The sequence below is a fragment of the Melozone crissalis genome, unplaced genomic scaffold (genome assembly GCF_028551555.1).
Source record: "Melozone crissalis strain CALT ecotype California unplaced genomic scaffold, PUWL_Pcris_2 ptg000009l_1, whole genome shotgun sequence".
NCBI lineage: Eukaryota > Metazoa > Chordata > Aves > Passeriformes > Passerellidae > Melozone > Melozone crissalis.
In genome coordinates this window covers 16,516,881-16,528,232 of record NW_026535787.1, presented here as the reverse complement: position 1 = coordinate 16,528,232, position 11,352 = coordinate 16,516,881, and the positions used below count along the sequence as shown (strand labels likewise).

Below are 11,352 nucleotides of genomic sequence, written 5' to 3'. Positions count from 1 at the left end.
ATGGAGCAAGGTACCCAGTATCTTGGAGAGAATTAGGGGTGCTGGAGGTTGAGTCTACTACAGGGATTCAAATAACAAAGTCCCCTTTAGGCCCATATGTCTGGTGTACACAGTCCTTGTGGCACAAGTTTGTACAGAGCCATTGTCATAAACCAGCTTACTGTCAAGTCAATTGGCAGAGGGAGCTTCTGGTATTGTCTGTTGGTTGGAAAGGGGTCTTCCATGTGAATCTTTTCTTGTTCCCTTTGTCATTAATATTGTTGCTGTTGCTGTTGATTTTCTTATAGCCAGTAAATTATTCTTATCTCAACCTTTACCTTTTGTGCCTCCTCTCCATCCTGCCCCTGTGGGAAGGGAGAAAGGAAAGCACGGGAGCAAGAGAATGGGCATGGTTTGGAGGGTCTCAGTGGGGGCACTGAACAGGGGAGTACCATTCCTAAACCACAACAGATCCCAGTGCCCCAGCCCTCCAGACCCCCAGTGCTCCCAATGCCCGCATGCTCCCTGGGCCCACAGTGTCCCCAGTGTCCACTGATTAGGGCTCCCAGGTGCTTCTGGCTCCCCATTCTCCTGTTTCCCAGTGCTTCCAGTACCCAGTATTCCCAGTGCACAGTGACAGGAGTCCAGCTCCAGTATCACGACCACAGCTCCTAGTACTACACACCAGTGTAGTACTGCTGTTCCCTGCTTGGCTGGGGGATGCCAGGGAGGCAGCAGGACTCTGGGCACGGTCAGTCAGCCACACAAGCCAGCAGCTGAGCCAGGAGGGCCTGTTTGCTGGGCTGTCATGGAGCTGTTGGAGTGCTCACCCCCTCTCTCCCTTCCCCAGCTCCAGAGCATTGCTGAGAAAGACAACAACTTGGTGCCCATAGGAAAGCCAGCGTCCGAGGTGGGTGTGTGCCCAGGGAAGGGGGGGTGCCATAGGGCTTGAGGGGCAGATGGGGTTGCTGGAGCTGTTGTGTCCACAGCACTATGATGAGGAGGAGGAGGAGGACGATGAAGATGATGAAGACAGCGAAGAGGACTCAGAAGATGATGAGGACATGCAGGATATGGATGAGATGAATGATTATAATGAGTCTCCTGATGATGGGGAGATCAATGAGGTAAATAGTGTGAGACCCCAGAGCAGGGGATGTGAAGTGTGTGGGACCCTGAGCATGAGCTCCAGGGGCTGTCTTGTCTCCTTCACACCCTCTATTTTTTCTAATTAAGTTCTTGCTCTGGGGGACATCTCAAACCTCTTTCTTTCCCAGGTGGACATGGAGGGGACAGAGCAGGATCAGGACCAGTGGATGATCTGATTCTGCCACAACCACACCAGACCAGAGGCTGGGGGAGAGCCTTTGCCCCCACGGCTCTGGGGGACAGTTCAGTCAAGCTCCTCCTGCCACGGCTGCTGTGTGGGGCAGGAGATTCGGAGCAAAGCTCTCCAGGGGAGGGGACACTGCCACCTGGCATATTGGAACTCACACATCTTTTCTAATAAACTCAGTTTTCAAGAAAACAACCCCAAATCTGGTGTCTGAGGCCACCAGGGCAGGCAGGGGGTAGGGCTGCTCCCCACCATGCACTGGTGTGCCTGGCACAGCTCCCTGTGCCACGCAGGCAGGAGCTCTACGGGGAATGAGCCCCTCCCTCGTTACCCACCGCCCCCAGCACAGACCACAGCAGCCAGCGCGTTTCCTGCAGAGCCCTTGTTGAAGCCCAGGCCGGGTTGGGGACCTGGCACTGCCACGGTGGCCGTGGCACCACGGGGCAGGAGGTGCCCGCTCAGTGGGTGCCGGTGTAGCGGAGCTCGGCGATCCCGTCGGGAATGGCGCGGAAGTACTCCAGGCTGGCGCGGTGCACCTTGCAGTGGTATTTGCCGCAGGTCTTGGCGTACTGCAGGAAGTGGGGTGCCCCGGGGAAGAGGACGTTATCAGCCAGGATGGTGGCCCCCTCAGCCAGCAGCTGGTGGCTCTCCAGCAGCCGTAGATCCCGCAGGTAGCTGCGCTTCCAGTGATCCATGAAGACGAAGTTGGCGTTCACCAGGCCGTGCTTCTCCCGCAGGCGGGGTATCACCTCCTCCGAGGGGCCCACGATCAGCTCCACCTGTGCTGCACCCCCTCGGTCACTGGGGCAGGGTGGCACGGTGCCCACCCACGCCCCTGCTTCACAGGGTGGTGAGAGATGCACATGGAGCAGGATCAGGGTGCCCACCCACGCCCCTGCTTCACATGGAGCAGGATCTTTCTCTTCCCACGTGCACTACCCAGCAGGTGCCTCAGTCCCTGCAGCAAAGGATCCCACCCCATCTCCTCCCTGGTTTCCCATGCAAAGCTGGGCTTTGTCCCAGTGCCAGTGCTCACCGTCTCCTCGCTGAAGCCGGCCAGGCGGATCACCTTCTCGGCCACGGCCGCGTGTCGGGGGTCGCCCTCGATGGTGTAGAGGCGGGCGCCTGGGGGCAGCCCCTGTGCCAGCAGCACGGTGCCATAGCCACAGTACGTGCCCAGCTCCAGCACCCGCAGCGGGGCCCGCTCCAGCAGCACCCGCTCCACGATCCGCCCTGGCGTGGCACGTGCCTCTCAGCACCACTCCGTGCCACCCCAGCCCTGGGCAGGGCAAGGGTGCCAAGCAGTTCCCAAGGCCCAGAGGCATGGAGGAGAGCCATGCCAAAAGTGCCACAGCCAGGTCAGTGATGCCACAGCCATACCAACAGTGCCATGGCTCACTGGTGCCACAATCATGCCAACAATACTACGGCTATATCAACAGTGCCACTGCCATGCTAATAGTGCTGTGATCAGTCCAACACTATCACAGCCATGCCAGTGGTGTCACAGCCATGTCAGTGGTGCCATGGCCATGCCCAGTGCCATGCCCTGTGTGGTGTGGACAAGCAAGGGTGGCACTCACCTTTGTCGGGCCCCACGCAGCTGAGGTGCTCACAGTGGTAGCACCACTGATCAAAGGTCTGGAGGATGTGGTGGGGGTCCCCAGGGATGGCGTGGGCCAGCACGTACTGGAAGGCGCGCTGCTCCCGCGAGGTGCCGGTGAACCGGTCCCGCAGCCAGGCCACCAGCACTGCCCGGTACAGCAGCACCAGGTAGTGCCGGTACCGGATCAGCAGGGTCACAATGAAGGGGAGGAAAGCCAGGGCAATCGCTGGAGACACCATCACAAGCGAGCGAGGCTGTGCTTTTTGTTAGTTGACTTTGTTAGTTTCGTACCTTTCTTGGGAATTCTGCCAAATGGGAAGTTTTGCACCCTTTGTGTCCACTATCAGTGGCATAACCTTGGGCCCAGGCTTTGAAAGTCTCCCCTGTGCAGAGATCATTGAAGCATTGTGAGCCCTTAAGTCATAACAAGGCAAATCTATCCTGTCATGGGATGCTGTGGTAGGGTATCCTTCCAGGGAACCTCACAGCTCCCACTCATGCCAGGAGTTGGCTGTGCTGTGCTGTGCACCCCCTGGAACTGCCCCTCTCCCTGGGCTCCAGTGCTGCTGGGCCTGTAGGGCTGGGGCACCCCAGGATGCTGTGGAGATCCCTGTGCCAGGGCTGGGGAGTGCTGGGGACCCACCTGCCAGGGTCCAGATATTGGGTTTGGCTGGGCTGGCATCCCAGGGGACGGTGCTGCTGTGAGGGGCCTTGTTCAGCACAACCCTTTGCACCCCCCTTGGTCCAGCTTTGCTGCTTCCATCCCCCATATTCTGTACCTCACCCCCTGCTCCCCACACCCTGCTCCCCACACCCTGAGCTTTTGGGGGTGCCCAGCCACAGGAACAGGGTAGCGCAATGGGGGTGGCACCTACCTGTCCCCACACTCCAGGCAGGCAGAGGCAGGCAGTCCTGTGTGGAGCCCTGCTGCCACTCAATTATTGATGGTGTCATCACAGCTGCAGCTGCTATCAGAGCTCCGGTTACCAGCTGAGTGGGGCTGGCAACTGAGACGGGGCCAGGCTGGGGCGGGGAGGTGGTCCTGGGCTGCACAAGGGGGGCCTGGGGCTGGGGTACAGATACTGGAGCTGGGGTGCTGATACTGGGGCCTGGGGCACCAGTATCATGGCTGGAGTCCCACTACTGGTGTGGGGAGCAGGGTGTGGGGAGCAGGGGGTGAGGTACAGAATATGGGGGATGGAAGCAGCAAAGCTGGACCAAGGGGGGTGCAAAGGGTTGTGCTGAACAAGGCCCCTCACAGCAGCACCGTCCCCTGGGATGCCAGCCCAGCCAAACCCAATATCTGGACCCTGGCAGGTGGGTCCCCAGCACTCCCCAGCCCTGGCACAGGGATCTCCACAGCATCCTGGGGTGCCCCAGCCCTACAGGCCCAGCAGCACTGGAGCCCAGGGAGAGGGGCAGTTCCAGGGGGTGCACAGCACAGCACAGCACAGCCAACTCCTGGCATGAGTGGGAGCTGTGAGGTTCCCTGGAAGGATACCCTACCACAGCATCCCATGACAGGATAGATTTGCCTTGTTATGACTTAAGGGCTCACAATGCTTCAATGATCTCTGCACAGGGGAGACTTTCAAAGCCTGGGCCCAAGGTTATGCCACTGATAGTGGACACAAAGGGTGCAAAACTTCCCATTTGGCAGAATTCCCAAGAAAGGTACGAAACTAACAAAGTCAACTAACAAAAAGCACAGCCTCGCTCGCTTGTGATGGTGTCTCCAGCGATTGCCCTGGCTTTCCTCCCCTTCATTGTGACCCTGCTGATCCGGTACCGGCACTACCTGGTGCTGCTGTACCGGGCAGTGCTGGTGGCCTGGCTGCGGGACCGGTTCACCGGCACCTCGCGGGAGCAGCGCGCCTTCCAGTACGTGCTGGCCCACGCCATCCCTGGGGACCCCCACCACATCCTCCAGACCTTTGATCAGTGGTGCTACCACTGTGAGCACCTCAGCTGCGTGGGGCCCGACAAAGGTGAGTGCCACCCTTGCTTGTCCACACCACACAGGGCATGGCACTGGGCATGGCCATGGCACCACTGACATGGCTGTGACACCACTGGCATGGCTGTGATAGTGTTGGACTGATCACAGCACTATTAGCATGGCAGTGGCACTGTTGATATAGCCGTAGTATTGTTGGCATGATTGTGGCACCAGTGAGCCATGGCACTGTTGGTATGGCTGTGGCATCACTGACCTGGCTGTGGCACTTTTGGCATGGCTCTCCTCCATGCCTCTGGGCCTTGGGAACTGCTTGGCACCCTTGCCCTGCCCAGGGCTGGGGTGGCACGGAGTGGTGCTGAGAGGCACGTGCCACGCCAGGGCGGATCGTGGAGCGGGTGCTGCTGGAGCGGGCCCCGCTGCGGGTGCTGGAGCTGGGCACGTACTGTGGCTATGGCACCGTGCTGCTGGCACAGGGGCTGCCCCCAGGCGCCCGCCTCTACACCATCGAGGGCGACCCCCGACACGCGGCCGTGGCCGAGAAGGTGATCCGCCTGGCCGGCTTCAGCGAGGAGACGGTGAGCACTGGCACTGGGACAAAGCCCAGCTTTGCATGGGAAACCAGGGAGGAGATGGGGTGGGATCCTTTGCTGCAGGGACTGAGGCACCTGCTGGGTAGTGCACGTGGGAAGAGAAAGATCCTGCTCCATGTGAAGCAGGGGCGTGGGTGGGCACCCTGATCCTGCTCCATGTGCATCTCTCACCACCCTGTGAAGCAGGGGCGTGGGTGGGCACCGTGCCACCCTGCCCCAGTGACCGAGGGGGTGCAGCACAGGTGGAGCTGATCGTGGGCCCCTCGGAGGAGGTGATACCCCGCCTGCGGGAGAAGCACGGCCTGGTGAACGCCAACTTCGTCTTCATGGATCACTGGAAGCGCAGCTACCTGCGGGATCTACGGCTGCTGGAGAGCCACCAGCTGCTGGCTGAGGGGGCCACCATCCTGGCTGATAACGTCCTCTTCCCCGGGGCACCCCACTTCCTGCAGTATGCCAAGACCTGCGGCAAATACCACTGCAAGGTGCACCGCGCCAGCCTGGAGTACTTCCGCGCCATTCCCGACGGGATCGCCGAGCTCCGCTACACCGGCACCCACTGAGCGGGCACCTCCTGCCCCGTGGTGCCACGGCCACCGTGGCAGTGCCAGGTCCCCAACCCGGCCTGGGCTTCAACAAGGGCTCTGCAGGAAACGCGCTGGCTGCTGTGGTCTGTGCTGGGGGCGGTGGGTAACGAGGGAGGGGCTCATTCCCCGTAGAGCTCCTGCCTGCGTGGCACAGGGAGCTGTGCCAGGCACACCAGTGCATGGTGGGGAGCAGCCCTACCCCCTGCCTGCCCTGGTGGCCTCAGACACCAGATTTGGGGTTGTTTTCTTGAAAACTGAGTTTATTAGAAAAGATGTGTGAGTTCCAATATGCCAGGTGGCAGTGTCCCCTCCCCTGGAGAGCTTTGCTCCGAATCTCCCGCCCCACACAGCAGCCGTGGCAGGAGGAGCTTGACTGAACTGTCCCCCAGAGCCGTGGGGGCAAAGGCTCTCCCCCAGCCTCTGGTCTGGTGTGGTTGTGGCAGAATCAGATCATCCACTGGTCCTGATCCTGCTCTGTCCCCTCCATGTCCACCTGGGAAAGAAAGAGGTTTGAGATGTCCCCCAGAGCAAGAACTTAATTAGAAAAAATAGAGGGTGTGAAGGAGACAAGACAGCCCCTGGAGCTCATGCTCAGGGTCCCACACACTTCACATCCCCTGCTCTGGGGTCTCACACTATTTACCTCATTGATCTCCCCATCATCAGGAGACTCATTATAATCATTCATCTCATCCATATCCTGCATGTCCTCATCATCTTCTGAGTCCTCTTCGCTGTCTTCATCATCTTCATCGTCCTCCTCCTCCTCCTCATCATAGTGCTGTGGACACAACAGCTCCAGCAACCCCATCTGCCCCTCAAGCCCTATGGCACCCCCCCTTCCCTGGGCACACACCCACCTCGGACGCTGGCTTTCCTATGGGCACCAAGTTGTTGTCCTTCTCAGCAATGCTCTGGAGCTGGGGAAGGGAGAGAGGGGGTGAGCACTCCAACAGCTCCATGACAGCCCAGCAAACAGGCCCTCCTGGCTCAGCTGCTGGCTTGTGTGGCTGACTGACCGTGCCCAGAGTCCTGCTGCCTCCCTGGCATCCCCCAGCCAAGCAGGGAAGAGCAGCTTTAACACCCTGCCTCAACACCCTGGCACCAAGCAGGGGGATCTCAGTGACACTCTGGTGCTCAGAGGGGTTGAGGTGTCCCCATGTGTGCCTTCAGAAGCCCAAACACAAAGCTTATGTATTTCTTTATCAAAAAATAACCAAATATGGGACATCTGATCAGCCAGACAAACACAACCACAGCAGATAATTAAAGCTCAATTAAATTACTTCAGCACCTCCCACCCAGAGGGACTTGGAACCTCTTTTACATGCTGGGGTTTTAATTGATTTAAACTTTATTGTTTAATTATAAAAACTTAATTACTGATATTTTTTAAAAACTTTAATCAAACAGATGTTCTTCCCCCCCATACTCAGGGGCACTGCAGCACCAAACCACGCTCACAGCACAAACAGTTGTCAGTTACCAGGATCAGAAATCGCTCCTCGCCTCCCTCGGGAAATTAGTTAATTAATTAATTGGGAGCTAGTGCAGGAACCTCGGTTCAGCAGCACCTTATTCATTAACTCCCACACGGTAACCGGGGAGCCCCGGTAAGAGCCCGCACGGAGCCGGTGTGACATACGGGTGACGGATACGAGAGCAGCGGTGCCCGAGCCGGCAGCACCGGCACAGGACGCTGAAACACGGGCACAGCCGGGGAGAGCCACGCAGCGGAGGAGCCCCGTGTCACGGGACACCCGGGCTGCAGCGAGCACCGCGGCCGTGCCCGCTGCAGGAGCAGGGGCCGGGGCGGCCCCGAACCCGTTCCCGGTTCTGACACCCGGCCCCGCCGCCTCACGGCTCCCCCCGCCCCGGTGCCCACCCAGGCCTGGTGCTGCTGTTCCTGCTGCTGCAGCTCGGTCTCGTCAACGCACGGCCGGTCGAGGTTGAACCAGAGGGACTCGGTGAGGCGGGGCAGGAGTGAGGGAAACAGCGTGGACATGGTGGGGCACCGGGAGCAGCGCCAGGCCGGCGCCAGCCGCCCTGCCGGAAGCGGAGGCCGACCCGGAACCAGTTACAGCGCATGGAACATGCGCAGAGGGCGTGCAGGCACACAAGGGGGGGTGAGGGGGCGTGGCCTATGGCGCCGTCTGGGGGCGGGGCGCAGCTTGATTGACAGGCCGTGGTCTGGGCCCCTGTGAGTGTGGGGCCGTTGTGCTGGCCCGGGCATAGGTGAGCAGCCCCGAGTTATTTGTGACCCCCGTCAGGGCGTATTTGTGATCCCCACGGAGTATCTGTACCCTCCGTGGGATATTTGTGACTAATGGTGGGTATATGAGCCCCACAGGGACCAGTGACCCCAGTGAGGAGGTATCTGTGATGCTGGTGGGGTATCTGCTCCTGTGGGGGCAGCTGTCATCCATGGCTGGGGGTATCTGTCACCTGTGAGGGGGGTATCTCTCATCTCTGAGGAGGGTATCTTCCCCCCTCCTCAGGGCATCTGTGATCCCCGGGGCACGTCTGGCCCCCACATTACGTGTGACCTTGGAAGTATCTGTCCCTTACAGGATATCTTCCCTCCTAGTCCTCCCCCAGCCGGCATGTCTCACTCTGCAGCGTTTCTGTCCCTCCCGAGCCACAGTGACTGGTCTACCCCGGGTATCTGCTCCCCCTCCATGGGACATCTGTGATCCCCTGAGTACCTGGAATTCAATGAGGGGTATTTACCTCTACCCTGCGGCCAAATGTGACCCTGCCAGGGTACCTGTCCCTGCCAGCAACATCTCTTACCCACTGTGCTGTTCCCCCCCAGTCACTCAGAGGGACCCTGTGGTGTTGGGGGCCCAGGTCCTCCCCTTGTGCTGGTGTCAGGGAGTCAGGCCACCTCCCACAGGAGGGAAGGAAAAACAGCCATAAGTGGATTTTGGCTGGTGCTGGCCCCAGCCCGGCGCCAGGAGGATGAATCCCAGCTGCATGTGGGGCTGATGAGGGGCCAGGATGGGCACGAGTGTCAGTCCAGGGCACAGTGGGGAGCCAGGGCGGGGTGCACTGTCTCCTCAGTGCTGCCCAATCCGCTGCATTCCCACATCCCGTGATCAGTGGCCACGGGTTGTTCTGCACCACGACCTTTGAGATGAGCTGTGCTCGTCCCACGGCATCTGGAGCCCAGCTGCCCCCCAGGTAAGAGCCCTGGCACCCCCAGGTAAGATCCCAGACCCCACTGTCGGTGGTTGTGGGCAGTGACCATGTGCTGCCGCTTTTCCACAAGCACGGTGGGGGACTTTGTCCCTGCTGTCACCGTGTCTCTCAGTGCTGCTGTCCTGACCTGCTGCCGCCCTGGCAGAGCAATGGCAGCGGTGTTGGCTCTGCTGGTGGCCTGGCCAGCTGCCACTGCAGCAGTGACGGTGACACGGGACTCGCTGCTGAATGTCTGCATGGATGCCAAGCACCACAAAACAGAGCCTGGCCCTGAGGGGCAGCTCTATGGGCAGGTACGGTCCTCATGCACTGCACCAGCACCCACTGGTGTCACTTGCTGTGGGGTCACCAGGATGGAGGCTGGGGGGCTCTGTGCCCCAACATGAATTCCAGCACCCAGTGTCACCCACCCACGGGCACTGGTGCTTTCCCTGGACCTGCAGCAGGTCCCAGCTGAGCCCTGGTGGCTCCTGATGGGTCCCAGCTGAGCCCCGGCTGCCCCGGTGCAGTGTGTCCTCTGGAAGGACAATGCCTGCTGCACTGCCAACACCAGTCTGGAAGCTCACCAGGACCAGTCCTACCTGTACAACTTCAACTGGGACCACTGTGGGGCCATGCCAGAGAAGTGCAAGCGCCACTTCATCCAGGACACGTGTCTCTATGAATGTTCCCCTAACCTGGGGCCATGGATCGACCAGGTAGGTGCAGATCTTGCCCTCACCCACCCACCAGGATCCCTGGGGTGAACTGGGGGAAACTGGGGGCCCTGCAGGCAGACACCAGCTGGCGGAAGGAGCGGATCCGGGATGTGCCACTGTGTCAGGAGGACTGTGAGCAGTGGTGGGAGGATTGCCAGGATGCTGTCACCTGCAAGGTCAACTGGCACAAGGGCTGGAACTGGACTACAGGTGAGTGGGGGTTGCAGGGCACCCCGCATCATGCCTCGACCCCGCTGTGGGTCTCCACTCACCCTCCATCTTGCTGCAGGGGAGCTTGTGTCCACCCTCCTTGGTGGCTGTGAGTGGGTCTGGGGGTGTGAGGGTCCCCACGGGGTGGGAGTGGCAGCCAGGTGGGATCCCCTGTGCATGTGAGTGGGTCAGGGGGTGTGAGGGTCCTCATGGGGTAATGCAATGTGAGACCCTGTGCCGCCTTGAGGTCAGCTCTCTCTTCCCCAGCAATGCCAGTGGGGTCCATGTGCACCCCATGCACAGGGGAACAACACCCATTTCCCAAAGCCCTTCGCCCACTTCACCCCCTGCCCACCCCTAGGCACCAACCAGTGTCCCAAGGGCGCCATGTGCCAGAAGTTCAAGTTTGTGTTCCCCACGGCGGCTGCGCTCTGCGAGCAGGTCTGGTCTGGCTCCTACCGCTACACGTCCCACCACCGTGGCAGCGGCCGCTGCATCCAGATGTGGTTTGACCCCGCGCAGGGGAACCCCAATGTTGCTGTCGCCCAATATTACGCCCATGGCAATGCTCCCCCAAACTCCCTGCCCTCTATCCTGCTGTCCCTGCTGCCCCTCACCCTGCTGGCCCTGCTCTGAGCAGGAGGAGCTGCAGGCAGGAGCGGGCAGTAGATTGTCAGGGGAGTCCCCAGGCTGCCTTGTGCCTCCCCATGGGGTGTCCCCAAGCTGTGTCCCCCCACCCCGAGGCATGTGGCCCATGAATAAATGCTGCTGCCCTGCTTGGTCTTGGGTGTTGTGTGATGGTTGTGGGGGTCAATAGGATGGTTGAGAGACCTGAGGGTGTCTGCTTATCCCATCCTGCTTCTGGTGGGGAGATGAGGCAGACATCACTCCTATTCACTTGTACCGACCAACTTGGCTACCCAGCACTGCCTCCCCCAAACCACTGTACAGGCACACGGCTGCCTGCCACTGGGGCCCAGGAGGATGGGATCGCTGAATGTGTCCTAGCACCTGACACGGATCCAGGGCCCCGGGCGTCACTGACACGCTGGGGTGCACAGGATGAGACTGGGAAAATTATGGGCAAAAAGGGGAGGATATCCCGGGGACCCTGAGGTGGGAGCATGGTTGTCAAGGGAGTTCCGCCGGCCTGGAGCCCACCCTAGTTGTCCCTTTCCCCCCAAC

The 11,352-nt window shown here is 60.2% G+C and overlaps 5 protein-coding genes across 5 annotated transcripts; 3 read left to right on the top strand and 2 right to left on the bottom strand.

Moving 5' to 3' along the window:
• On the top strand, positions 1–1,510 carry LOC128933306 (anaphase-promoting complex subunit 15-like). The gene is made up of 5 exons (XM_054270235.1): positions 1–10; positions 582–589; positions 830–889; positions 969–1,106; positions 1,257–1,510. Exons 1-5 carry the CDS (start codon positions 1–3, stop codon positions 1,302–1,304), a joined length of 264 nt encoding a protein of 87 aa, XP_054126210.1. The 3' UTR covers positions 1,305–1,510.
• Positions 1,511–1,773: 263 nt separating this feature from the next.
• On the bottom strand, positions 1,774–3,160 carry LOC128933490 (transmembrane O-methyltransferase homolog). Its single transcript, XM_054270482.1, has 3 exons — positions 2,915–3,160; positions 2,352–2,564; positions 1,774–2,094 (listed from the first exon to the last, which is right to left on the bottom strand). The coding sequence occupies exons 1-3, from the start codon at positions 3,158–3,160 to the stop codon at positions 1,774–1,776; spliced, it is 780 nt and encodes a 259-aa protein (XP_054126457.1).
• Positions 3,161–4,647: 1,487 nt separating this feature from the next.
• On the top strand, positions 4,648–6,034 carry LOC128933491 (transmembrane O-methyltransferase homolog). Its single transcript, XM_054270483.1, has 3 exons — positions 4,648–4,893; positions 5,244–5,456; positions 5,714–6,034. Exons 1-3 carry the CDS (start codon positions 4,648–4,650, stop codon positions 6,032–6,034), a joined length of 780 nt encoding a protein of 259 aa, XP_054126458.1.
• A 263-nt stretch (positions 6,035–6,297) lies between these two features.
• ANAPC15 (anaphase promoting complex subunit 15) lies at positions 6,298–8,151 on the bottom strand. Its single transcript, XM_054270409.1, has 4 exons — positions 7,944–8,151; positions 6,919–6,978; positions 6,702–6,839; positions 6,298–6,551 (listed from the first exon to the last, which is right to left on the bottom strand). The coding sequence occupies exons 1-4, from the start codon at positions 8,061–8,063 to the stop codon at positions 6,504–6,506; spliced, it is 366 nt and encodes a 121-aa protein (XP_054126384.1). The 5' UTR covers positions 8,064–8,151; the 3' UTR covers positions 6,298–6,503.
• A 990-nt stretch (positions 8,152–9,141) lies between these two features.
• On the top strand, positions 9,142–11,307 carry LOC128933428 (folate receptor gamma-like). Its single transcript, XM_054270418.1, has 4 exons — positions 9,142–9,552; positions 9,769–9,957; positions 10,032–10,167; positions 10,529–11,307. Exons 1-4 carry the CDS (start codon positions 9,307–9,309, stop codon positions 10,801–10,803), a joined length of 846 nt encoding a protein of 281 aa, XP_054126393.1. The 5' UTR covers positions 9,142–9,306; the 3' UTR covers positions 10,804–11,307.
• Positions 11,308–11,352: the final 45 nt, after the last annotated feature.

Excerpts from the sequence above, each read along its gene's own strand:
- ANAPC15 (XM_054270409.1), bottom strand. The coding sequence starts at position 8,063 with ATGTCCACGCTGTTTCCCTCACTCCTGCCCCGCCTCACCGAGTCCCTC. Across the intron at positions 6,979-7,943 it reads AACAGCAGCACCAGGCCTGG|CTCCAGAGCATTGCTGAGAA; the intron begins GTGGGCACCGGG and ends TCCCTTCCCCAG. Across the intron at positions 6,840-6,918 it reads TAGGAAAGCCAGCGTCCGAG|CACTATGATGAGGAGGAGGA; the intron begins GTGGGTGTGTGC and ends TTGTGTCCACAG.
- LOC128933306 (XM_054270235.1), top strand. Across the intron at positions 890-968 it reads TAGGAAAGCCAGCGTCCGAG|CACTATGATGAGGAGGAGGA; the intron begins GTGGGTGTGTGC and ends TTGTGTCCACAG. Across the intron at positions 1,107-1,256 it reads ATGATGGGGAGATCAATGAG|GTGGACATGGAGGGGACAGA; the intron begins GTAAATAGTGTG and ends TTTCTTTCCCAG.
- LOC128933491 (XM_054270483.1), top strand. The coding sequence starts at position 4,648 with ATGGTGTCTCCAGCGATTGCCCTGGCTTTCCTCCCCTTCATTGTGACC. Across the intron at positions 4,894-5,243 it reads ACTGTGAGCACCTCAGCTGC|GCACGTGCCACGCCAGGGCG; the intron begins GTGGGGCCCGAC and ends TGGTGCTGAGAG. Across the intron at positions 5,457-5,713 it reads CCGGCTTCAGCGAGGAGACG|GTGGAGCTGATCGTGGGCCC; the intron begins GTGAGCACTGGC and ends GGTGCAGCACAG.
- LOC128933428 (XM_054270418.1), top strand. The coding sequence starts at position 9,307 with ATGTGCTGCCGCTTTTCCACAAGCACGGTGGGGGACTTTGTCCCTGCT. Across the intron at positions 9,958-10,031 it reads TGGGGCCATGGATCGACCAG|GCAGACACCAGCTGGCGGAA; the intron begins GTAGGTGCAGAT and ends GGGGCCCTGCAG. Across the intron at positions 10,168-10,528 it reads GGGCTGGAACTGGACTACAG|GCACCAACCAGTGTCCCAAG; the intron begins GTGAGTGGGGGT and ends GCCCACCCCTAG.
- LOC128933490 (XM_054270482.1), bottom strand. The coding sequence starts at position 3,160 with ATGGTGTCTCCAGCGATTGCCCTGGCTTTCCTCCCCTTCATTGTGACC. Across the intron at positions 2,565-2,914 it reads ACTGTGAGCACCTCAGCTGC|GCACGTGCCACGCCAGGGCG; the intron begins GTGGGGCCCGAC and ends TGGTGCTGAGAG. Across the intron at positions 2,095-2,351 it reads CCGGCTTCAGCGAGGAGACG|GTGGAGCTGATCGTGGGCCC; the intron begins GTGAGCACTGGC and ends GGTGCAGCACAG.